The 27,104-nt window shown below is 42.4% G+C and overlaps 1 protein-coding gene across 8 annotated transcripts in view; it reads right to left on the bottom strand.

Moving 5' to 3' along the window:
• Positions 1 to 27,104, bottom strand: part of GRIP1 (glutamate receptor interacting protein 1) — a 309,369-nt gene that overhangs the window by 35,564 nt on the left and 246,701 nt on the right. For all 8 annotated transcript variants that reach the window (XM_024992486.2, XM_059886942.1, XM_059886943.1 and 5 more), the window contains 3 exons: positions 19,429 to 19,573; positions 16,872 to 17,011; positions 16,512 to 16,703 (listed from right to left, as the gene is read on the bottom strand). In XM_024992486.2, the coding sequence (XP_024848254.1) occupies positions 16,512 to 16,703; positions 16,872 to 17,011; positions 19,429 to 19,573 (477 nt within the window). The remainder of the gene's footprint in view (positions 1 to 16,511; positions 16,704 to 16,871; positions 17,012 to 19,428; positions 19,574 to 27,104) is intronic.

The raw sequence follows: 27,104 nt of genomic DNA, 5'->3' as shown, positions 1-27,104 counted from the left end.
CAATTCAAATATTTGGGGCTTAGGTATAAACTTAGAAGACCTGGTCTTGTCCATGCTATGCTAGCACAGAGAATGAAGTAAGAAAAACCCAGGTTTAAATCCCAGCTTTTCCACTTGCTTGTCTGCAGTCTTGGCCAATTTGCCTCCATTTAAAACATGGATAGTGACACATGCTTCACCAGGTTGATATGAAAAATGAGGAGAATAATACACATAAACACTCATGGACATGCCTGGAACACAATGATGTTTTAATGAAACCTCATTTAATGTCCATTACTTTTATTATTTACTAAGCAACTCAATTTGTCAAGATCTCAGTCTCATTATAAAACAGGGAAAGAAGGAAATCAGCATTTCTGACTTAGTAAATGTTCCAGGGGCTTCCCAGGTATCTCTAGGGGTAAAGAACTCGCCTGCTAATGCAGGAGACATAAGAGACGTGGGTTTGATCCCTGGGTCAGGAAGATGCCCTGGAGGCGGACATGGCAACCCACTCCAGTATTCTTGCCTGGAGAATCCCATGGACAAGGGAGCTTGGCGGGCTACAGTCCATGGGGTTGCAAAGAGTTGGACACGACTGGAGTGACTTAGCCAGCATGCATGCACCAGCACCTCTAAGGCTTTCAGCAGGAGGAGCTGAAATGCAAAGATAATAAAACCAGGTTCTTGTCTTCAAAAAAATGCACAGTTTAGTATAGCTTTGGGAGAAAGAGGAAGAGAAACAGGCAGAGATAGGAAGTGAGAGTTCTATATGCATGTGAGAATTGTTACCCTTTCCATCTGAACACACTGATAGAAAAGAACAGAGATCTGTCTGGGGATCAGAAAGCAGGTCATGAAGGGTGCCAATGGAACGGCAACATAGGAGCTGGGACTTAAGAGGCTAAGTGCGCATTCACCAGTGGAAGCACAGGGGAAGCTGAGCAGGAGAAGCGGAGCAGGAGGACTGAAGAGGTGCCCTCATGGTAGACCTTGCTGCCTAGGCTTATGGTCCGCCAGAGGGTGCCTGCTTCACTCTCAAGGCGTGAGCAGTAGTCCAGGGATCTTCTGGTTCCTCTAACCATCTGTACTTATTCCTCCCCAGAGGATGAGCATCGATTTACCCAATTGGTCCAGCTCTGGAAAAGAGCCCTGGGAATGTAACCCTGGGCCCTTTCCGGCTCTCCTTGGACTCATTCTCTCCCACTGCTGTAGCACCATGAGGTAAGCCAACCTGAGTTCCACTCCCGAGGCTCATTGAGCTCAAAGGTGGCAGGAGGCCAAGACTGCAGCTATGGCTGTGGCAGACTCCTAGTTGCCTATCAAACATCCACTCTTCTTTTCATCTTTTTACCAGTTTTGAGGGTGCATATTTTGAGGGTGCTCAGGGAAAGACTTATTTCCTAGCCTCTCTTAAAAGTTAAGTGTAATTTAACTATGTAAAAAGTTCTGGCCAATGACATGTAAATGAAACTTCTGGAAGGACTCCTTACAACCCTCTTTTCTGCTGCCCGGAATGTAGATGGAATGTAGAAGAAACAGCTGCAGCCCCAACAACTATCTTGGGCCATGGAGTGAACCCAAGGATGGAAACCAAGTGCTAGGCATATTAGAGAAGAAATACTTAAGAGCATGGGTCCTTCATGACACTGTGGAGTTATATACTAGCTCTGAAATGCCTATTTCTTTATGATTTAAGTCACTCTGATATCAGGGTTTTTAGTTCTATTCAACTAAGTCAAATCCAACCGACAAGCTGGGGTTACAGTTTGCTTCGTATATCTGAAAAGTGAAAGTGTTAGTCAATCAGTTGTGTCCAACTCTTTGTGACCCCTCTTGTCCATGGGATTTCCCAGGCAAGAATATAGGAGTGGGTCGTCATTTCTGTCTCAAGGGGATCTTCCCGACCAAGGGATTGAACCCGGGTCTCCTGCATTGCAAGCAGATTCTTTACTGTCTGAGTCACCAGGGAAGCCTTCATAGATCTGATTTCCCCCTTATTAAAGTCCCAACAGCAGACCTGGGGTAGGGTAGAGAAATGAGAATCCTGAGTCTGGCTGTACATTCAATTCAGCTTTTCTAAAAACTCCCAAGTCTGCCAAAAAATAAAAAGTAAAAAGTTGATATTTTAATCCACTGCTGACTCCAGTTTCTATTTCCCAACAGATTTAGAACTGATTAAGGCAGGGATTGCTTAACATTGAAACATCTAGTGCTGTCAAGTACTAAAAACCAAAGCTTGCTTAGAGAAGAGTGAAAAATTCAAGATGCAGAGTACAAGATACTGCAAGGGACTATCAGGAGATGAAATCCATAAAACAGTTGGGGACTAGAATGAAAATAACTCGGTGTTTTAAACTAAGGATTTTTGGCATCATCTAAAACAGGGAATCATCAAAAGAGGTTTTTTGTTTTGTTTTGTTTTGTTTCTTTGCTTTTAGAGAGTGGCATTGTTTGAGAAGTGGCTGTGCAGGCACAGGAGGGCTGAGAGGAGATACTCCACGTTCAAGGTCAGGAGGGGTGGCGGTGAGGAGATACCCCTCGTCCAAGGCAAAGAGCAGCGGCTGCGCTTTGCTGGAGCAGCTGTGAAGAGATACCCCACGTCCAAGGTAAGAGAACCCCAAGTAAGATGGTAGGTGTTGCGAGAGGGCATCAGAGGGCAGACACACTGAAACCATAATCACAGAAAACTAGTCAATCAAATCACATGGACCACAGCCTTGTCTAACTCAACGAAACTAAGCCATGCCGTGTGGGGCCACCCAAGACGGGCAGGTCATGGTGGAGAGGTCTGACAGAATGTGGTCCACTGGAGAAGGGAATGGCAAACCACTTCAGTATTCTTGCCTGGAGAACCCCATGAACAGTATGAAAAGGCAAAATGATAGGATACTGAAAGAGGAACTCCACAGGTCAGTAGGTGCCCAATATGCTACTGGAGATCAGTGGAGAAATAACTCCAGAAAGAATTAAGGGATGGAGCCAAAGCAAAAACAATACCCAGCTGTGGATGTGACTGGTGATAGAAACAAGGTCCGATGCTGTAAAGAGCAATATTGCATAGGAACCTGGAATGTTATGTTCATAAATCAAGGCAAATTGGAAGTGGTCAGACAGGAGATGGCAAGAGTGAACGTTGACATTCTAGGAATCAGTGAACTAAATGGACTGGAATGGGTGAATTTAACTCAGATGACCATTATAGCTACCACTGTGGGCAGGAATCCCTTAGAAGAAATGGAGTAGCCATCATGGTCAACAAAAGAGTCCGAAATGCAGTACTTGGATGCAATCTCAAAAACGACAGAATGATCTCTGTTCGTTTCCAAGGCAAACCATTCAATATCACAGTAATGCAAGTCTATGCCCCAACCAGTAATGCTGAAGAAGCTGAAGTTGAACGGTTCTATGAAGACCTAACAAGACCTTTTAGAACTACCACCCAAAAAAGATGTCCTTTTCATTATAGGGGACTGGAATGCAAAAGTAGGATGTCAAGAAACACCTGGAGTAACAGGCAAATTTGGCCTTGGAATATGCAATGAAGCAGGGCAAAGGCTAATAGAGTTTTGCCAAGAGAATGCTCTGGTCATAGCAAACACCCTCTTCTAACAACACAAGAGAAGACTCTACACATGGACATCACCAGATGGTCAATACCAAAATCAGATTGATTATATTCTTTGCAGCCAAAGATGGGGAAGCTCTATACAGTCAGCAAAAACAAGACCAGGAGCTGACTGTGGCTCAGATCATGAACTCCTTATTGCCAAATTCAGACTTAAATTGAAGAAAGTAGGGAAAATCACTAGACCATTCAGGTATGACCTAAATCAAATCTGTTATGATTATACAGTGGAAGTGGCAAATAGATTTAAGGGACTAGATCTGATAGACAGAGTGCCTGATGAACTATGGACGGAGGTTCATGACATCATACAGGAGACAGGGATCAAGACCATCCCCATGGAAAAGAAATGAAAAAAAAAAAACAAAATGGCTGTCTGGGGAGGCCTTACAAATAGCTGTGAAAAGAAGAGAAGTGAAAAGCAATGGAGAAAAGGAAAGATATATCCATTTGAATGCAGAATTCCAAAGAATAGCAAGGAGAGATAAGAAAGCCTTCTTCAGCGGTCAATGCAAAGAAATAGAGGACAACAACAGAATGGGAAAGACTAGAGATCTCTTCAAGAAAATTAGAGATACCAAGGGAACATTTCACGCAAAGATGGGCTCGATAAAGGGCAGAAATGGTATGGACCTAACAGAAGCAGAAGATATTAAGAAGAGGTGGCAAGAATACACAGAAGAACTGTACAAAAAAGATCTTCACGACGCAGATAATCACGATGGTGTGATCACTGACCTAGAGCCAGACATCCTGGAATGTGAAGGCAAGTGGGCCTTAGAAAGCATCACTACGAACAAAGCTAGTGGAGGGGATGGAATTCCAGTTGAGCTCTTTCAAATCCTGAAAGATGATGCTATGAAAGTGCTGCACTCAATATGCCAGCAAATTTGGAAAACTCAGCAGTGGCCACAGGACTGGAAAAGGTCAGTTTTCATTCCAATTCCAAAGAAAGGCAATGCCAAAGAATGCTCAAACTACCGCACAATTACACTCATCTCACACGCTAGTAAAGTAATGCTCAAAATTCTCCAAGCCAGGCTTCAGCAATACATGAACCGTGAACTTCCAGATGTTCAAGCTGGTTTTAGAAAAGGCAGAGGAACCAGAGATCAAATTGCCAACATCCGCTGATGAAAAAAGCAAGAGAGTTCCAGAAAAACATCTATTTCTGCTTTATTGACTATGCCAAAGCCTTTGACTGTGTGGATCACAATAAAATATGGAAAATTCTGAAAGAGATGGGAATACCACATCACCTGACCTGCCTCTTGAGAAACCTATATGCAGGTCAGGAAGCAACAGTTAGAACTGGACATGGAACAACAGACTGGTTCCAAATAGGAAAAGGAGTACGTCAAGGCTGTATATTGTCACCCTGCTTATTTAACTTATATGCAAAGTACATCATGAGAAATGCTGGGCTGGAAGAAGCACACGCTGGAATCAAGATTGCTGGGAGAAATATCAATAACCTCAGATATGCAGATGACACCACCCTTATGGCAGAAAGTGAAGAGGAACTAAAAAGCCTCTTGATGAAAGTGAAAGAGGAGAGTGAAAAAGTTGGCTTACAGCTCAACATTCAGAAAACGAAGATCATGGCATCCGGTCCCATCACTTCATGGGAAATAGATGGGGAAACAGTGGAAACAGTGTCAGACTTTTATTTTTGGGGGCTCCAAAATCACAGTATATGGTGATTGCAGCCATGAAATTAAGACGCTTACTCCTTGGAAGGAAAGTTATGACCAACCTAGATAGCATACTCAAAACATTACTTTGCCAACAAAGGTCCGTCTAGTCAAGGCTATGGTTTTTCCAGTGGTCACGTATGGATGTGAAAATTGGACTGTGAAGAAAGCTGAGTGCCGAAGAATTGATGATTTGAACTGTGGTGTTGGAGATGACTCTTGAGAGTCCCTTGGACTGCAAGGAGATCCAACCAGTCCATTCTGAAGGAGATCAGCCCTGGGATTTCTTTGGAAGGAATAGTGCTAAAGCTGAAACTCCAGTACTTTGGCCACCTCATGCAAAGAGTTGACTCATTGGAAAAGACTCTGATGCTGGGAGGGATTGGGGGCAAGAGGAGAAGGGGACGACAGAGGATGAGATGGCTGGATGGCATCACTGACTCGATGGATGTAAGTTTGAGTGAACTCTGGGAGTTGGTGATGGACAGGGAGGCCTGGTTTGCTGCAATTCATGGGGTCGCAAAGAGTCGGACACGACTGAGCAACTGAACTAATTTAACTGATTGTTTTAGTTTCTCTAAAGCTCACTGATAGTAATACAGAATGGTAACATGCTCAAAGTAAGATGATCGAGGAAATAACTGTTTCAAGCCTGATGAAGCTTTATAACAAAGGCAATGGCGGTGAATGGAGAGATGAACGAAGCAGAGCAGCACCCTATGGTTCTTGGCACATCCCTCCCCGCCACCCCCATGTCCTCTGCCTGTCTTTTGTCTGTGGAAAACTGTAGTCAAAGAATAAGTTTAATCAGAGAAATGAGAACATGCAGAAACAAAGGAAAACAGTAAAAAGAGGCCAAACAATAATAATGTAGTCATTAAGCATCAATCCTTTGGCCCTCATTCTTCTTTATGGTCCAACTCTCATATCCGTACATGATTACTGGATTTGAACTGTGGTGCTGGAGAGGACTCTTGAGAGTCTCTTGGACACCGAGGAGATCAAATTAGTCAATACTAAAGGAACTCTGATGCTGGGAGGGATTGGGGGCAGGAGGAGAAGGGGATGACAGAGGATGAGATGGCTGGATGGCATCACTGACTCGATGGACGTGAGTCTGAGTGAACTCCGGGAGTTGGTGATGGACAGGGAGGCCTGGCATGCTGCGATTCATGGGGTCGCAAAGAGTAGGACACGACTGAGCGACTGATCTGATCTGAAAGGATATCAACCCTGAATATTCCTTGGAAGGACTGCTGCTGTAGTTGAAGCTCCAATACTTTGGCCACCTGACACAAAGCCAACTCACTGGAAAAGACCCTGATGCTGGGAAAGATTGAAGGCAAGACAAGAAGGGGACAGCAGAGGAGGAGATGGTTGGATGGCTGACTCAATAGACATGAGCTTGAGCAAACTCCAGGAGACAGTGAAGGATAGGAAAGCCTGGAATGTTGCAGTCCACAGGGTCACACAGAGTCAGATGTGACTAAGTGACTGAACAACAACATTAAGCATAGTCAAGGACCTTTAGTTCCTTCTCAAGGGCTATAGATAATAATCTGAGCCATGTCCTGTGAGCTGTCTTATAGATACTGACACCCCCATCAGATGGAAAAAGTTAACTACATGATGACCAGACTATACCCATGACATAAGCTGCCACAATTCTGAGAATTGGCCTCAAAGAAATGGAAACAATCTGACCCTGGAACTGAAGACTAACTACCTAAAACAACCAAGATGACACTGGTCAGATGGCCGATGACCAATCTGAAGATGACAGTCCGAGCTGACTGTGCCGCTTCTGCATGTAGCACCCTCCCTCTGCCTAAAAGTTCTGGTCCCAGTGGTTGTTAGTGGAGGGGAGTCGGCCTTTGGACAGATATCCAACCTCACCCCCTCCAGTTGCCAGCATCTGACATAAAGCAAACTTTCCTTTCCACCAACCTGGCCTGTTTATTGGCTTTGAAGTGGCAAGCAGCCAGACCCCACATTTTTGATAACAGTAAGAGATGTTAAGATAGTAGAAAGCAGGAAGATGCCTGGGTCCTGATAACACTGTGGGGCTACCTGTCTTCCCACGCTGTTTCCAACAATGGGAGAAAAATAACCCACTATCTTGTTTAAACACTGTCCTTGTATTTTCTTTTCTATGTAAGTGAGTCTGCTCCTTAACTGATGCAGGTAGATGATGACAGCATAATTTAAAATAGAGAATATCTCGGGGAAATCGGGTTTGGGTAAAGGCAGGCTGGTTTCCATAGCTGAGAAGATGTTAATAGGCTCTGAGGAATATACCTTTACATTAGACACCAAACTTAAAAGCCATGACAAGAATAAAATAAATGAGGCAGCCCAGGTATCAGAAAAATCAATTGCCAGAAGTATAATTAGACTTTGTTTTTATTGAGTGATGATGTAAGCACATAAAATTAACAGGTATGATACTGCAAACTAGTTTTAAAATGCAAAATCACTTAAAAATTGAAATATAGAAGTAATTAAGAATGTATTTCCTAAGTAATTATTCTTTTTATTTAGAACTGGAAACCGTTTTCATTTTTCTTTTTTTCCCCTCCTTTCCCTTTTGCCCTTCCTTCTTTCTTTCACATCCAGGTTTCAGTATCTGGTCTTATACTTTGTATCATAATACGAAGGATGTTATGGACTGAATTGTGTCCCCCCGACTCATAAGTTGATCCCCTCAGTTCAGTTCAGTTCAGTCACTCAGTCGTGTCCAACTCTTTGCGACCCCATGAATCGCAGCATGCCAGGCCTCCCTGTCCATCACCAGCTCCTGGAGTTCACTCAGACTCACGTCCATCGAGTCAGTGATGCCATCCAGCCATCTCATCCTCTGTCATCCCCTTCTCCTCCTGCCCCCAATCCCTCCCAGTATTAGAGTCTTTCAATGAGTCAACTCTTCGCATGAGGTGGCCGAAGTACTAGAGTTTCAGCTTCAGCATCATTCCCTCCAAAGAAATCCCAGGACGGATCTCCTTTAGAATGGACTGGTTGGATCTCCTTGCAGTCCAAGGGACTCTCAAGAGTCTTCTCCAACACCACAGTTCAAAAGCATCAATTCTTCGGCGCTCAGCTTTCTTCACAGTCCAACTCTCACATCCATACATGACCACTGGAAAAACCATAGCCTTGACTAGACAGACCTTGCTCTAATGGGACTTTATTTGGAAATTGGGCCTTTAAAGTGGTAAGTAAGGTTAAATGAGATCCTGAGGGTGGGACCATGGTCCCACGGGATGAGTGTCCTTATGAGGAGGACATGTGGACACACACAGGAATGCACATACACAGAGGAAAGGCCATGTGAGGACTCATTGAGAAGGTGGCCATCTGCAGACCAAGGACAGAGGGGCCCCAGGAGAGAGCAAACCTGCCAACACCTGATCAAGGACTTCTAGCCTCCCAGACAATAAAAAAATGAATTTCTGTTGCTTAAGCCACCAGTATGTGGTGCTTTGTTACAGCAGCCCAAGCAAACTAACACAAGGTATACAGTTCAGCTTGGCAGCAGTCCCCAATCTTTTTGGAACCAAGGACCAGTTTCCTGGAAGACAGCTTTTCCATGGATAGGGTTGGGGGGGCAGGGATGCTTTCCTGATGATTCAAGCACATTATATTTAGTTTGCACTTTATTTCTATTATTATTATATTAGCTGCACCTCAGATCATTAGGCATTAGATCCTGGGGGTCAGGGACCCCTGACGGTTTAGCAGAAAGGCTCCATGCTTTCACTACAGAGGGCATGGGTTTGATCCTTGGTCAGGGAACCAAGATCTTGCATGCCTTGAGGTGTGGCCAAAAGAAAAAAAAAATCAGTCTAGATTTTTTTTCATTAAGAGTTTAATTTTAGGTGTTTAATTTTAGTGTTTTAAGAGTTTAATTTTATTCACTTGCATGATGAAAAATAGGTCTTCACAAATGTAGGTACTTTTGAATGTTGATGGAATTTTGGTATAATAGTTTTTATTTTTAGTGCAACTACACCTCAGAGAAATTTGTAAAGTTTGGATACTCCAATATTACACAACTTGGTTTTTAATACCACAATACTGTGCAGATAAATATCTTCCATTTGCTATTAATTCACATTCCTATTAATTTAGAAAAGTGAACTAAGCAATGTTGGTTCTTATTCATAAAGTTTAAAATCAGAAAATAGTTTTGAGGATCAATCTTCAACTCTACAATTTTGTGATTGTAGCTCCTGCCATTAATTTGATTTTTGGAAGCCAATTTTAGCATAGGAGAGTGAGCCAGATAATTTCCTGCCAAATTTATTTCCTACAGCCCCAATTTTGTTAAAAATGAGAAAATCAAATCATACATTTGTGTAATTATTTGCAATTGCACTTGCCAAGAAATGTTCAAAGTGTTTAGATGGAACTGGAGTGAACTCTGGCTCACTCTCCAATGCTAGAAAGGCAGAGCAAAAATAGTTCTACCTTCTCTTAGAAATCACCTCAAAACAAAAATGGATGGCAAATAACAGAATGCAAACTCTATCTTCAGCAAACCTAGAATACCGAACCATAATGCATAGGGAAACTTAACTAAGTTCAGTGAAAGGCAAATGAGCAGTGGTGTTAGGAAGCCAAGAGGAGACATCTCTGACCAGAAACTTTTTTTTTTTTTTGGCCACACTACACACAGCATGTGGGATCTTACTTCTCAGACCAGGGACTGAACCCACAGTCCCTGCAGTGGAAGCACGGAGTCCTAACCACTATACTGCCAGGGAAGTCCCTGTCCAGAGATGTTGGAGTCCAGTCCTCCAAAGCAGGGGCCCCGGCGTGAGGCAAAACAATGTTTTGTTTGGAACACTAGAATGGTTGCAATGACTGGTGGGCAGAAAGTGCCCTACAGCCCATTTGGCACCAAGCCAGCAAGGTGGGCTGAGAGTACCTCCAGATGAGCCACAGACTGGAAGAGGCAATCTCTTAGTGAGGCAGGGTGGCAGAAATTCTGTATTGTGGTTGGCCTGAAGGTGCTGCCCTCTGCTGGCAGAGAAAGAATGCACTCATCACAGGAACTGTGAACTGTGGGTAAATTTTGCACCCTTCCAATTCATGAAGAAGACCTTTATGCAGGAGACCTGGGTTCGATCCCTGGGTTGGGAAGATCCCCTGGAGAAGGGAAAGGCTACCCACTCCAGTATTACGGTCTGGAGAATTCCATGGACTGTACAGTCCATGGGCTTGCAAAGAGTCAGACACGAGTGAATGACTTTCACTTTCACTTTTCACTTTCAATTCATGAAGAAGTCACTGCATTTAAAGATACGCAATAATTTAAAGGGAACTACTATAAGATGGTAAAGCGTCTGTCTATAATGCAGGAGACCCGGGTTTGATCCCTGGGTGGGGAATATCTGCTGGAGAAGGAAATGGCAGTCCACTCCAGTACTATTGCCTGGAAAATTCCATGGACAGAGGAGTCTGGTAGGCTACAGTCCATGGGGTTGCCAAGAGTCGGACAGGACTGAGCGACTTCACTTACTTACTATAAGACATATACTAAGTTAATATTACAAAAAGAGAGAGGGAATTGAAAAACAAAGAAAGAACAGATGAAGGATACTCATGAGAAAAAGGCTGTTATGGAGCAAATGATAAATATGACCAAATATTTTATCACAAAATTAAAAAAAACACGTCTCTATAAAACAAGAGATGATAGACATGAGAACTCAAGAAAAACTGGGCAAGGCAGGGTCACTGAAGGAGATGAAACATGAGTTCATAGAGATAAGGAAACAAATGGAAAAGAAAGATGCCCCTGCTCTTTCCCCAATGGAGAAAATCCTGCTGAGTTTCCTGCTCTGTGCTACTCTTTGTACCATTTTGTGTTCCCTAACTACATTCAAGGAAAGTCGGACTGTCTGTCCATGTTGGTGATTTTTTCTGACAAATCACCATCATCTTTGATGAAAACTATAAGAAAGTATGGAGATAGATGAATCATAAGCAGAACAAAATCTAAGAACAGAAAAAAGTTAATAAAATTAAAAGCAAAGACTTATTTTTTAAAAAATCAGAGTGAAATTAAATAAATGCAAGAGCAAGTTCCTTGTACAAAAGAAGAGCTAAAAAAAAAATAAACCACTACCAATATAATCATGGGGAAAAAGAATAAAAGGACAAATACACTGGATACAGAACCATATTGGGAATATAATTATAGAAACCAAGAAAAAATGACAAGACCCAAATGAGATTATGTAATTATAAGCAAATACATTTGAAAAACTGGATGAAATGGAGTTGCTTTATTTTTTCTGAGGGAATACAAATGATCAAAATGACCTCAAAAAGGATCCAGCAATCCCACTTCTGGGTATGTATCAGAAGGAAATAGAATCTGTATAGAAGAGATGGCTTTACTCCTATGTCATTGGATTCTTATTCACAATAGCCAAGATATGGAAACAACCAAAGTGCCTGCCAATGAATGAATGGATAAAATGTGGGATATATGTATACATACAAGGGAAACTCCTTAGCCATGACAAAGAAGAAAATTCTGCCATTTGCGACAACATGGATGAACCTGGAGGAAATTATGCTAGTGAAATAAGCCAGAGAGAAAAAGACAAATACTATATGAGTTCACTTATCTGTGAAATCTAAAAATAAAGCCAAACTCATAGAAACAGAGAGTAGAATGTGGTTGCCAGGGGTTGGAGGGTGGAAGAAATGGAGAGATATGGGTCTAAGGATGCAAACTTTCATTTATAAGATGGATAATTTCTGGGGATCAGAACTGGCATACTGCTATATTGTATATGTGATGCAAAGAAAGTAAACCTTAAGCCTTCTCACCAAACACACACACACACACACACACACACACACACACACACGGTAACTATGTGAGATGATAGATGTGGTAATCAACTTGGTGGTAATCATTTCACTATATACATGGATATCAAGTCATTATATTGCATACCTTAAATACATATAATTTTGTCAATTACACCTCATTAAAACTAAAAAAAAAATGAACTCAAAGGAGAGAACTATCTAAAGAATATGTACAACAGGATAAGACTGCCTGACTTAAGAGTCAAGAAATACAGACATCACGAGTCTCACTATCTAGGAGTACGACAGAGCCCAGGTACCACCTTTTTGTCAGTCTCCTCTTGTATTGATTGACCTTTGCAAATTCTAAGGAAAGCAATTATAGGCTTTTCTTAGAGTTTGAAGGAAGAATAAAGGGCTATAAGGGGCCTATAAACATAAGCTCTTGATAAGGCAGAAGGGCATGAATATAAGGGTCAAGAGAATGGGGTGTGAAAGAAGCTGGTCCCCAGAGGCAGGTTAGATGCAGTCTACATCAATAGAATTGAGAGTCATCCCACTGTGAGACTTCTTTAAACTCACTCCTTCTTTCTCCACCAGCTTTGACTACACCATCCTTTTTCCCTTTTCTTTAACTAAGTAAAAATTCACACTATTGGTACTTGTTAACCGTCTGGTCCTTCAGCTGGGTGACCTCTTCCACAAGAATCAGGAAGCTGTCTCTTTGTGCAATCTTGTATACCCATCATGTGCTGGCCTTCTATTATGCCAGTCATTACATATTTGCTGAATGAATGCATGCAGCAAGCTTGACATTTTTGGACTAGATGCAGAGACCAATAAGAAAGGTGCCCACAGAGAAAAGAATTCCTGGCCTGTGGAGGAAGATGTGTGTGATGGAGGTACAATATCCTATTGGTAATGGGACAACTATTATAGACTTGAAGGTAAAAGTGTTCCTGAGATATGGTCTGCTGAGAGGCTGCGCAGACAGGATGGAGAGAGAATATCTCACAATATGATATATCACGGGGGGAAAAGGTGATACCTTCTATACCTTCCTTTAAAAAGTCAGTTTCACAAGCACTATCTGGAGAGATCAGGTTGAAGCTCAACATCACAAGGAAAGGGGAAAAAGACAGACTTTAGATCTTGGTAAACAACAAGCTCAAGATGAGCAACAGACAGGGGACTTCCCTGGTGGTCCAGTGGTTAAGACTCTGCACTCCCAATGCAGGGGGCACAGCTTTGATCCCTGGGCAGGGAACTAAGATCCCACATGCTACAAGAGGTGGCCAAAAAAAAATGAGTGACAGGAAGTGATCACCAGAATTCTTATGCTGAGGTAGACTGCGCTGATGGGTTCTACAGTCTCCAGGGATGAAGGTGACAGACGAGTGACTTGCGTGGCTCTGGCCTGCCAGACCGTAGTATGACTTTCCTTTCTGAGCGCTACACTTGTACAGAGTTAAACTTGAACATCGTCAGAAGAGAGGCTCCCAGGATGATAAAGATGTTCCAAAGTAAGTCATGTGAGGAACCAGGAAAGGAACCGGGGCTATTTTGCTCAGAGAAGGAAAAGTTCAAAAGAGGCATGAGGGCTGTCTTTGAGCAGTTGAGGGGCTGTCAAGTGGAGGAGGCTTTAGTTCAGATGACCTTGAGGGCAGAACTAGAACTAATAGGCCGAAGCTACATGCGGACACATTTCAGCTCAATACAAGTGAGAATGCAAGCCGTGAGCTCTTGCTACGGGGAGCTGGGAGAGCTGCCTTAGCAGTTAGGGAGCAACCTGTCGCTGCAGGCACTGCAGCCCATGTCGTGTGACAGCGGGCAGCCAGGCTGGACAGGCCATCAAGGGCTGTACCGGGTGTGAGACCAGCTGACTTCAAAATCGCTCCCAACATCGAAATCCTGTGGTTTCAGCTTCCATGTTCCTTATGAGAATCACTTGAAATGAGTTACGTAAAAGTGCTTTATAAACTCTAAAGTGTTTTACAAATACAAGGTATTATTATTAATTTTTCATCATCTTGTAAGATGTCAGTTCTACTCCAACTGCCATTTTCTCTATATCTCTGTTCTCTCTCCTCAAACCTGTAATGATTTTTAATTTATAAATGCCAAATTTCTTATTATGATGACTACTATTCCCCATCTAGGATTTCAAATTTCCAAAATCCCTCATAAATAATAAATGGTTCTTCTTCTTTTATAAATGAGGGAAAGGCCTTACATTCCACATGCTAAACCTGGGCCTGATCTTATTGTGTATAAGTATAGAGTAGCTAAGTTCTCACACATCACTCAGGGGCAGAGCTCCTTATAATCAATAGCTCACTGAAATTTGTGCAATAAAAAGTTTCCACATTAGTAAATAAACAATAAACAAACACATTAATAAATAAACTTCAGTCTACATTGACAGAATTTGAGTTGGGCCCTTTATCCAGAGTGCTCTCTGGGATCTCATGAACTCACTGGGAATAATAATATCTGTTATTTGGTGGCATAGCTAACTTTCACAAGGTATTTGGACTTGGATAAATTACTTGCCAGATAAATGAAAGTCCCAATCCTCTTTGGGGTCTTCAAAATACTTTTTCCACCAAACTCCAATATCATCTCTAACAAGTAATGACTTGACAACTTTGAAATATCATTTCTTTTCTTTCTTCTCCACCCTTCAAAGGATTTAATAGAAAGTGTCATAAGCAGAAGTGGGCTGAGAGGAAAAAACTAGAACCAGGAAGAGAGCAAACTGGATACAGATTCTCCTCAAAAGCAGGTACCGAATTTACAAAGCAACTCTCTCATCCACACATGTGTTCTCCAAGCCATTTATCTATTTGATTCTTTGACTTAAACCTAGAGCAGAAAAGGGATTCGTAGGCTGGAATTTACACAGAGCATTAGAGAGACGGTAAGGTCACAAAGAGTCGGACAGAACTGAATGATTAGTACAACACACACACAAAGCTTAGATGAGAATAAATACAGAGAGTTTTTGACTCACTTATCTTTGGATGCTAAGCATCACTGAGAAGGAAGCTTATTTTTAAAAGAAGCCTTTAGGGACTTCCCTGGTGGTCCAGCGGCTAAGGCTCCGTGCTCCCAACCAAGTAGCGAGGGTTCAACCCCTGGTGAGGTAACTAGATCCCACATGCCGCAACCACAGATCCTGTGTGCCATAACGAAGACCCGGCACAGCCAAATAGATAAATAAATATTAAAAAAATAAATTAAATAAGTGTTTATATTCTGTCTTCTGTCTAACACTTTTTGGTACTCAGAATCTGTTACCAAGGTTTAACTTTTCATACAGGTTACACTTCATCACATGAAGATGAGGTTTGTGAAGAAAAACTACTATATACTTTTGCATACTATGATTAGGGCTTCCCTCGTGGCTCAGTTGGTAAAGAATCTGCCTGCAATGCAGGAGACCTGGGTTAATTCCCTGGGTTGGGAAGATTCCCCTTGAGAAGGAAATGGCTACCCACTCCAGTATTCTGGCCTGGAGAATCCCATGGACTGTATAGCCCATGGGGTTGCAAAGAGTTGGACACGACTGAGCAACTTTCACTTTTCATACTATGATTAACAGTATAGAAAACTCTAAGGATGAGTATTGGAGGAAACCCCTACAAGTTGCTATGAAAAGTCAGGAAGAGGCAGGAATAAATGGGGTCACAAATCTTTGGCTCATCTCCTTGCATGCCTCCAGCATTCTCTATTCCACCTTTGTACAGAGGTTGCTGAAAAAGTAAGACAATGCAGCTGGTCTTCATTGACCCAACATATCATGGGGTTTGCCTCATATTAATCTATGCTTGAAGAACAAGCCCTGGATCGAACACTTGGACAGCAGTAGATCTAACAGGGGTCTCCTAGTATTGAATAGATGTTCATAACTGTTAAATGTTCATAGCATTAAAGAGGAGGAAATTCAAGGCCACAATATTCAATGTGTTTGCTATGTTTGCATTCATGTAGACACAGGGAGAAGGCAATGGCACCCCACTCCAGTACTGTTGCCTGGAAAATCCTATGGATGGAGGAGCCTGGTGGGTTGCAGCCCATGGGGTCGAGAAGAGTCGGACACAACTGAGTGACTTCACTTTCACTGTCCACTTTCATGCATTGGAGAAGGAAATGGCAACCCACTCCAGTGTTCTTGCCTGGAGAATCCCAGGGACAGGGGAGCCTGGTAGGCTGTAGTCCATGGGGTCGCACAGAGTCGGACACGACTGAAGCGACTTAGCAGCAGCAGTAGCAGCAGACACAACTAAAATATTCTTCTCATGGAACAAAAGATGGATCTTTGAGAAATGTGAGCTTCACCAATGATAAATCTCCGGTTCCCCGCGGCTAGGACATACCTTGATTCCCATAGCTGCTTTCTATTCCAGAGCCATCCCATGAATCCACAGCACTGTCCACACTGGGCACAGTGGAGGGGTATGTGTCGCTGAGTTTGCTTGGCTTCTGTGCTGGAGATGGGTCCTCCACATCTCCCAGGTCACTCAAGTGGCTGGCAACAGGGAATTTCTTGGGACTTGATGCTGATTGGGCTTTAAGGAAAAGAGCTTAAGTATCAGAGTAAATATAAATACAAAGATATGCCAACACCCCCTGGCTGAAGAGTCATTTCCCCAGAAATACACACGTAGATATTTGCACATTCTTTTAGGGAAGGAAATGCACTGGAAATCCTTAATTGTGGCTCTTGATCCACTCACCATCTGTCTGCTTCTTAATTTTCAAGGTGACAGTCTCTCCTGCCATCTGTAACAAATGGATGGCTTCACTCAGAGGTTTCCCTTTTAAGCTGCTGCTGTTGATGGCTAGGATTCGGTCTCCTATGTGGATTGCACCAGTTCTGAAACACAAATAATAATAGGAAAGGTAGAAATATCCCTGAATGTAAATTCCCTGACATACTTCATATATTCACAACAATAAAGACTTGGCAAGGGTCTCTCGAAGTCACTCCTTGCTGTCTCCTGGGCAATGTTATAAGATGACTGCCTTCCATTGTGAATTACTTTTCAGTTTCAAATAAAATAAAAAAAAGTTTTAATTAGTTTTTAAAAAGGACTTGTGTGCTTTTTAAATTCCAAGAAAGTGGAGTTAGCTGATAACACTCTGCAAAATCCCAAGGAAACAAACAATATTGGTCAATCAACATAGTGATGTTTAGCATGGAGCAGTCCTTCTTTCTACAGACTTAGAAATGATTGAACACAATCAGTATCCCAGCTTACTGGAAGCAAGGCTTAGACAAAAGACTGTGGTGGTGATTCCAAGGATTGAAAAGGTTGAACTCAGGAATCAATACATTTTTTTCTTTTTGTGGCCACGTCACATGGCTTGCAGGATCTTAGATCCCAGGTTGCAGGGATCGAAACTGTGCTCCCAGTAGTGGAAGTGCAGAGTCCTAACCACTGAACTGCCATAGAGGTCCCAGGAATCAATCTGTTTGATGCCAACTCTGTCACCTACCAGCCGTGTGACTTGGGCACTTAATTTTTACCTGTCTAGGTGTCAGTTTCCTCATCACTACAATGGAGAAAATCATCTCACAGGGAATCTCTGAGGACTAAATTGGAAAACACATGTAAAGGGATTAACGTTCTGCTTGAAATGTGGAAAAATAAAATTAATTTACTGATCAGAGAAACCTTTAATGTTTTCCCTTCTCTTCCCATCCTCACCCAATTCTGAACTAGCAGACTGGAAGTTATAATTCTGATGTTCACCATATCTATCTTTGTTTGGAAGCACAGATAGGGAAGGAACAGACTCACAGCAGTCAAACTTAGGAAAGGTTTAATTTTATTTTTTGGCCACCATGCGGCATGTGGGATCTTAGTTTCCCAATCAGGGATCAAACCCACGTCCCTTGCAGTTGGAGCTTGAAGTCTTAACCACTGGACTACCAGGAAAGTCCCCCTAGGAAAGGTTTAAAGATCTCTCGACCTGGGCTGAAGGACATAGAGTGGGAATCCCATGTGCTAGCCTCTGTGGTGCTGGTTCATTTTAAACACATGAGTGAAGGAAGCCAACTCACAGGCTGCTCGTGCCTGAGTCATCTGACCCCAGCCTGCTCTGGGGGTGGTGGGCATCGTTGGTGACACTGGGTCACACAGATTATAAGGGGCTGCCTAACGAGTCTATTGATGCATCTACTCTTGAGAAATATTTTTTTTCCTGAAAAAAAAAAAAAATTCAATTCATTCTTTCATAGTCTCCAGGGAGTTCCCTGGCAGTCCAATGGTAGGACTCACGCTTCCATTGCTGTGGGCTGGGTTCAATTCCTGGTTGGCAACTAAAAAAAATCTCCAGTTTATGGAAGAGCCATACTGTGAACCATAGAACACTTGACTAGGAGGTTGCTGAACCAGATCAATATTAATCATTCCCTCTTGGCTCTCTTAACGGATGAAACCTAGCCCGGGGGGATGGCTGGAGGGTACCATGTCATAGGTGTCTCTGTCAACATCAGAATGCAAACTTTCATCAGACCACCCTTTTGGAGCTGCCTCAGTGCCCTCACCTACCAGATGAGGATGCCGGATGAGCTGATTTTCTAAGGTGCCTTGCAGCTCCAAAATTCTGTGATGCTGCATCTCTATTTTGCAAACCATTGTCTTCAAGTGTCAGCATGAGCAACGTATGTGTGCACCTGAGCTAGGTTACTGGAGGATAGATCTGGTTATGGGGTTTGAAATATGTCCCACAACATTGTCCTGGGAAGCAATAAGTGTGATAGGTGGTGGTGGGATGCATGCAAACAGAAACAAACTGCCAAAGGGACAAATGTGCATTCCGAATTTCAAGATGTTATTAGGTCCCTACACTGTGGTCTGAAATCTTTGAAGACCAAGCTTATGTCAGTCATTCTCTCCGCAGCTAAGCCAAGTCCCTGTCAGGTAACAGAGGCTCTGAAAACATTTGCTGAATTGAATCAGACAAGCCTTTTAACCTCCTTGCACTTTAGTCTCCTCCTCTCAAAATGGACACAGGATAAATTTACCTCTAGTCGATTGTGGTCAGTTTATATGTTTCTGGAGACTAATATCAAGGCTAAGCCCAGGACACTTTTTACTGCTTATAAGATGCCCTTCAAGTCAGAGCTCTGCCTGAGAGTTCTCAAGCTCTAAAATCAATCCTTTGTGCCGATTTTAAAAAGTCAACAGATAAACAAGCAGGAGAGGGAAGCATGTTTTTACGCGGCTGTGAGGAAGGAAACCCATTTCAGACACAGGTACTTGTAGCAGTTGATTCAAGCGGTACCTTTCAGCTAATCCCCCTTTAGTGAGGCTTGAAATGATTATAGGATCAAACGGCTCTTCAGTTCCTGAAATTGTGATGCCAAGAGGCCCCCCGTAGCGCTTCAGCTCCACGGTGTAAATAATTGCTCCGGAACTTTCTTGTTCATCTGCAATAAATGCCAATGAATCATAATTGGTTTCTTTGGAAGAAGCAGAGTAAAAAGACACATATCTTCATACATGAAATAAGAAATTCAAAACATCATCATTAAAGCATTATGTCTCAGAAAATAATTATTTTGGGAAGTAGCATTTCCTTAGTTGGCTGTAACATTCTAAAATAGGGGTGTTGCTGTCACGTATCAAGGAAGGGGTTCTCTGCCTAATGACTTATGTTTTAAACCTGTGAGGGAGCTACCCAGCTGGCACTGCAGGCCTTTTAATATGGTGTTCCTGCCTTGCACAGTGCTTGCCTAGTGTTTTGTGAGTGTGTCATAAATATCTGGGGGCTGAACACATGGTTAAGGAGGCAATAAGGGTGGAAAGAATCATGCAGTAAACAAAGAGATTGGGCCATGCAATTCCTGTTTTCAGGCTTTACAAGCAAGCTAACTCTCAATAGAGAAAAGTTGATTTTACTCATGGTTACAGCAAAGTTGAATATATGCATGGTTAAGTGGGGCTTGGAAATCTGCAGCCCCTTATCTATCGTTTCATTGATTGTGTCTTAAAATGTGAATCTTATTCACAAATACACAGATATTCAGAGGGTTTTTAAAAAATTGTTTGTTGTAGCTGATTTGCAATGTTGTGTTTGTCTCAGTTGTACAGCAGTGATTCAGTTAAACATATATCCACTCTTTTTTAGATTCTTTTCCCAAAACACAGGTTTGAATGATTTTTCTCCCCTCTGTTCCTGAGACTAGGAGTCATGTAAATAACATTTCAGTAGTATATACCATGTTGCCACACTGTAGTGACCTAATTTTTACCATTTAATGTTAGTATGAAGGAAAATATTTGTGAGTATGGTCTGCTTAAAGCCTTGGCTTGAAAGATATCATGGGACACCTTCAACATGGTTGGGTATTTTGACAATGTCAAGGTTGCAAATACGAAGTCTCAAAATTCAGAGGGTTTTATTTGCTGATGACATGCTGAAACAAGACATTCTGGGTATATCTTGTTTTATTCCTTGGGCCTGGGAGCTGTGAATGGTTAAGGAGTTGTTCATTGCTGTACCAAAGGATACAGTGAAATGGTTCAGTAGATACTTTAACAAAATAGTCAGCTTTTATAGTCAGGCTGTATCCCAGTGAAGCATTAACACAGTCACATTTCTGCAATGAGCAGCTGTTCATTTATGATATGAGGCCCTAAAATTGGAGGAATAGAAAAGCTTGAATTAACAATTCAATTATCTGTGTGTGCAGTGAAGAATTACAATGAATATAAAATAGAAAGGTCTGTAGAGAAATGTAGGAAGCGATGTATACTCTCCAGCCAGCACTTTCTTCACCTCTGGCGTTTAGGAGTTTGGGGATGTACCCATCACCTCTACTTCCTCACTGCTCCATCTACTCAGAAGAAGCTCTATACATAGAGAATAAAAACCATCTCCCACACTGCAATGCTTACACCAACATCTAGGGTATAAACATCTTCAACATTAGACTCAAATTTATACTGGCAGCTGAGAATCCTCCACATCAAGCCTTCAACAGCTCTATTTGGTGGTTTACCAGGGTTCTATTTTACTTGTGGTCAGTAGGCTTGGTGCTGGCCTGCCAAGCAGCTGCTGAGAGAAATACCAGGATACAGAGTAACCAAAAACGGAGGCAGAGTCACAAGTCTAACTTTTTCTACACTGTGACATATCATTCCCATCAGAGCTGGGTTTTACATAAACGATTAGGGTACTACTGGAAGAGTACACGTACTTTGCAGTCTCTGCCAACAACTATATTCGGCATTGATTAGTAAACCTTGGTACAGTAAATGTTAGTTACCGAGGAGGCACTCTGATGTGCCTGCCAGTGGGAAGACCTGGCCGTTTTATTGCCCTTCTTCCTTATAGGGCAATCATGAACACTGGCATGTCAATGGGCACCAAGCATTCTGGATCTGGCCATCAGCTCTTTACGGGAGTTGTGGGAAATGCCGGTTACCAAGTACATGGAACCCAGCTGCCCAGAGCCCAGAAAACTGTGGGAAGTTTCCACTGAAACTTCAGTCCGGATGAAACCAACCGCTGGCCTGTAGGAAGCTGAGCTGGGTGCAGTCCCACTCTCTAGGAGAGTGGGGAGAAACCAACTCCAGTTAACTTGTTCTTCAGGTAACCCAGTTATCTGAACGCGCATAACAGCCAGTGCCCTGTGTTATTTCCGGACAGTTTTGCAACTTGTATCACTAAGATGACAAAATAACACCAGGAAAGGAGTAAACGTGTTTAGGACAGTTTCAGGCCACTTTCTGTAGGGGGACACTTTTAATCAGGCAGCTGAGGTGTTTCAATAACAAAAGGCACTTGTTAGGGTACTCAATGAGTTTAAATAGTGATGAGATGAAAGTCAAAAAAATGGCAGTATATTAATGAAGATGTGATGCTATATTTAGACAATGTCAAGAATGTAGCTGATTTCTGATTTATTCAACAAATAAATTCTTTGAAACAAAAACTTGAAAGGAAAGATTTAAGAAACATTACAACCAAAAGCAATAAATACATCTTTTTGGATTCTAATTCAGAGCAACTGTTTTTAGAAAAACTTATCTATCCATGTATATGAAAACCAGGGAGACAGGAACATTGAGTAAAGACTGGCTCCAAATCGGGAAAGGAGTACATATATTGTCACCCTGCTTATTTAATGTATATGCAGAGTACACCATACGAAATGCTGGGCTGGATGATACCACACTCACAGCAGAAAGCGAAGAACTCAAGAGCCTTTTGATGAAGCCTCTTGATGAAGGTGAAAGAGGAGAGTGAAAAAGCTGGCTTAAAACTCAATGTTAAAAAAACTAAGATCATGGCATTCAGTCCCATCACTTCATGGCAAATAGATGGGGAAACAATGGAAACAGTGAGAGACTTTTATTTTGGGGGGCTCCAAAATCACTGCAGATGGTGACTGCAGCCATGAAATTCAAAGATGCTTGCTCCTTGGAAGAAAAGCTGTGATCAACTGAGACAGCATATTAAAAAGCTAACACATTCCTTTGCTGACAAAGGTCTGGCTAGTCAAATCTATGGTTTTTCCAGTAGTCATGTATGGACGTGAGAGTTGAACTATAAAGAAAGCTGAGCACCGAAGAATTGATGCTTTTGAACTGTGGTGTTGGAGAAGACTCTTGAGGGTCCCTTGGACTAAATGGAGATCCAACCCAGTCAATCCTAAAGGAAATCAGTCCTGAATATTCATTGGAAGGACTGATGTTGAAGCCGAAACTCCAATACTTTGGCCACCTGATGTGAAGAATTGACTCATTGGAAAAGACCTCGATGCTGGGAAAGATTGAAGGCAGGAGGAGAAGGGGACGACAGAGGATGAGATGGTTGGGTGGCATCACTGATGCAATAGACATGAGTTTGAGTAAACTCCGGGAGTTGGTGATGGACAGGGAAGCCTGGCATGCTGCAGTCCATGGGGTCACAAAGAGTGGGACATGACTGAGCGACTAAACTGAAAAATTATTGCTATTGTGATGATATTTAGTTTTGAATTTTAGAAGTCTTTTATAAGAGTATTGTTTAGGGATACATTAATGATATTTGCAACATTCATTGATATAATGTCTAAAATTTCTTCAAAATAATTCAGTGTATGGGTGGGATGAGGAAATTAGGGTGGGAGTAGATCTAAAGCAAGATTGATTCTAAGTTAATAGCTATTAATGCTAGGTGATGTAGATGGTTCATTACACAGTCTTTATTTTTAAAATATATTTTCATATTAATTTTTAATTTATTTTTAAAACTTTTTATTTTATATTGAATTATAGCTGATTAACAATGTTGTGATAGTTTCAGATGGACAACAAATTGGACTCAGCCATACATATACATGTATCCATTCTCCCCGAAACTCCCCTCCCATCCAGGCCCATCCAGTTAAGGTTTTGGTGGCACAACAGTAAAGAATCTGCCTGCCAATGTAGGAGACACTTGTTCGATCCCTGGGTAAGGAAGATCTCCTGGAGAAGGAAATGACAAAACTCCAGTATTCTTGCCTGGAAAATCCTGTGGACAGAGGAACCTGGTGGACTACAGTCCCTAGGGTCACAAAGAGTCAGACACAACCTAGTAACTAAACAACAACCAGACCCTATGAGCCAGCTGCCCACCAAGCAGGGAGCCACGTGCTCTTGAGGAGGCCCCATCTCAGCTCTGCCCAGTTGCTGCCGGCAATGGTTTCTCCCTAAATTCTTTTCCTACTCTTTGTCCTTCTCTGCCACATCTATTTCACCAGCCCTGTCAACACTGAATTCTTTCTTTTTCCTTCTCAGGATATTCTGAAAGCAATAAATCTAAACATGTGGCTCTCTTCCTTAAAGCTTTCCATTAGTTCCCCGATTACTGAAGAATAAAATGCAACCTCTTGGCATGAACAGGGCTGAAGCCTCTATGTCTTCTGCCATCCTTTCCCATTCCAATCCAATCTAATTCTCTCCCCAATGGTCCCTTTGAAAAGCACCTGTCTTGCATCTTTAACCTTGCACCTGTTACTCCCTGGGCACAAACATCTTCCTTCCTCTGGAGAACTTTATTCTCACTTTCTAAAAATTTTTAGGCTTTTTATTTTGTATTGGGGTATAGCTGATAACAATGTTATGACAGTTTCAGGCGAACAACAAAGGGACTCAACCATACATATACATGTATCTGCTACTGCTGCTGCTGCTGCTGCTAAGTCACTTCAGTCATGTCTGACTCTGTGCGACCCCAATAGATGGCAGCCCACCAGGCTCCATCCCTGGGATTCTCCAGGCAAGAACACTGGAGTGGGTTGCCATTTCCTTCTCCAATGCATGAAAGTGAAAAGTGAAAGTGAAGTCGCTCAGTCATGTCTGACTCTTAGCAACCCCATGGACTGCAGCCTACCAGGGTCCTCCATCCATGGGATTTTCCAGGCAAGAGTACTGGAGTGGGGTGCCATTGCCTTCTCCGATACATGTATCTATTCTCCCCCAAATTTCCCTCCCATCCAGGCAGCCACAAACATTGAACAGAGTTCCATGTGCTATACAGTAGGTCCTTGTTGGCTATCCATTTTAAACATAGCAGTGTGTACATGTCCATTCCAAACTCCTCAATTTTCCTTTCTTTCCACCCCCCCAACCCCCAGCAACCATAAGTTAGTTCTCTTAAGTCCGTGAGTCTCTTTGTTTTGTAAGTTCATTTGTATCATCTCTTTTTAGATTGCACATATAAGCGGTGTCATATGATATTTTTCCTTTCCTGACTCACTTCACTCAGTATGACTATCTCTAGGTCCATCCCGTGTTGCTGCAAATGGCATTATAACATGGCTTAGCTGTCTTATCTTTCTGCAAACCTTCCAGGCTCCTTAGCTGAGACTAGAGACCTTTTCCATGAGATCCTACAGCTCTTAAGTATTCTTGCAGTGTTCCCATACTTCTTTATAAAATTCTTTTGCCTCCTCTCTTCCCACTGAGAAGAAAAATTGAATTTAAATTCTTCCTAATTAACGAAATTAAACAGAAAGGAATAAGGTTTGGTCAGGTTGAGCTTTGGAGGCTCACACACCATTGTAATGTAATATTTAAGATTCTTTGCTCCCTGAAAACCAATTTTTTAAAAATCGAGTATAGCTCATTTACAATGTTATGTTAGTTTCAGGTGTATAGCAAAGTGATTCAGTTATACATACATATATATCTTTTTTGTTCAGATTCTTTTCCTTTCTACATGAGAACCAATTTTTGCCCCCATTGGGAATTCATGGTCTAGTATATGCTTTCCGCTCTGTGTTTTAATTCTCTCTCTACATGTCTCCTTTATCAGAATAGGATCACCTTGAAAATTCATGTTTTCTTTTTTTTACTGGAATACAATTGTTTTACAATGTTGTTAGTTTCTGCTGTACAATGAAGTGGATCAGCTATATGTACACATGTAGCCCCTCTCTCTTGTGCTTCCCTCCCACCCTCACCTCCCCACCCGTCTAGGTCCTCACAGAGCACTGAGCTGAGCTATCTGTGCTGTACAGCAGGTTCCCACTAGCCATCTATTTTACACATGGTAGTGTAATAGCACGCTCCAGTACTCTTGCCTGGAAACTCCCATGGATGGAGGAGCCTGGTAGGCTGCAGTCCATGGGGTCGCTAAGAGTCAGACACGACTGAGCGACTTCACTTTCACTTTTTACTTTCATGCATTGGAGAAGGAAATGGCAACCCACTCCAGTGTTCTTGCCTGGAGAATCCCAGGGACGGCGGAGCCTGGTGGGCTGCCGTCTATGGGGTGGCCCAGAGCCGGACACGACTGAAGCCACTTAGCAGCAGCAGCAGCAGCAGCAGCAGCAGCAGTGTAATAGCAAGGACATGGAAGCAACCTAAATGTTCACTGACAGTCGAATGGATAAAGAAGATATGGTACATATATGTGATGGAATATTACTTAGCCATAAAAAGGAAAGAAATTGGGTCACTTGTAGAGACGTGGATGGACCCAGAGTCTGTCATACAGAGTGAAGGAAAGCTGAAAGAGAAGAATAAGTATCATATGTTAACATATACATGCTGGATCTAGAGAACTACTACAGATGGACTCACATGCAGGACAGGAATAACGACACAGATGTAGAGAACAGACATATGGACACAGCAGGGGAAAGAAGGATGGGCTGAGTTGGGAGATTAGGACTGACATATACACTAGCATGTGGAAAGTATTTTTCGTCTTCACATGCCCACAGCCTAGAACTATGCTTAGCATCACAGAGACTTCAGTAAGTGCCTGAACAAATGAGCAAAAGGACAAATACCTGTTAGCAGGCAGTTACAGGTTCCTAGCCTTGTGAGTCACCCTTCTGGCTGCTCTAAGGTCTAGTTTCCTTCTCCAAGGTGATGCAAACGCAATCAAGCTCATTCAAAGAGTGAGAATAAAGCCTGAGCTGCTGGAGTTAGCTGCAGGCTGCACTTCCAAATCCATCTGCCTTCTCGGGCAGCAGCCCAACTGGCAGCTGTACAGCCCTGCAGCTTGCGAAGAGGGTGATAACTGCCATTTACGCTCAGACCATTTTGGAGGTGGAAACCCTCCAAGATACTCTCTCCTTGAGGCTGTTCCAGCTAAGAAAGGAGCAACTGGAGTGTTGAACCAGAACAGAAACTTTCTGAGAAGGAAGAATGTGGGATCACCAGGAAGTTGCAAAGAGAGCCTAAACAGATGTTAATGATATTATAAACAGCTTCTATATCACAACAGAAGGTTTACCACTATTAATGAAAGACATGAAAGGGGGCCAGCCAACTTGTTTGTTCTGCTCAGCTCCCTAGTTAAGGAAATTAATGGGACCATGGAACAGATGCAAAATTGCAGCACTACTTATCTGCAATGTTATTCCCGGGCTTCTTGAGTGCCGTCTGTTTAACAAAACGAGCACTATCTAGCTTGAATTCATCATGGCATCTGCTTAAGTGGCCAAATAGGAGTCTTGGATTTGGGAGAGGGCC

The sequence above is a fragment of the Bos taurus genome, chromosome 5, assembly GCF_002263795.3.
Source record: "Bos taurus isolate L1 Dominette 01449 registration number 42190680 breed Hereford chromosome 5, ARS-UCD2.0, whole genome shotgun sequence".
Taxonomy (NCBI): domain Eukaryota; kingdom Metazoa; phylum Chordata; class Mammalia; order Artiodactyla; family Bovidae; genus Bos; species Bos taurus.
Note: the sequence above shows the minus strand (reverse complement) of the source record. Positions and strands in the feature narration are given on the sequence as shown.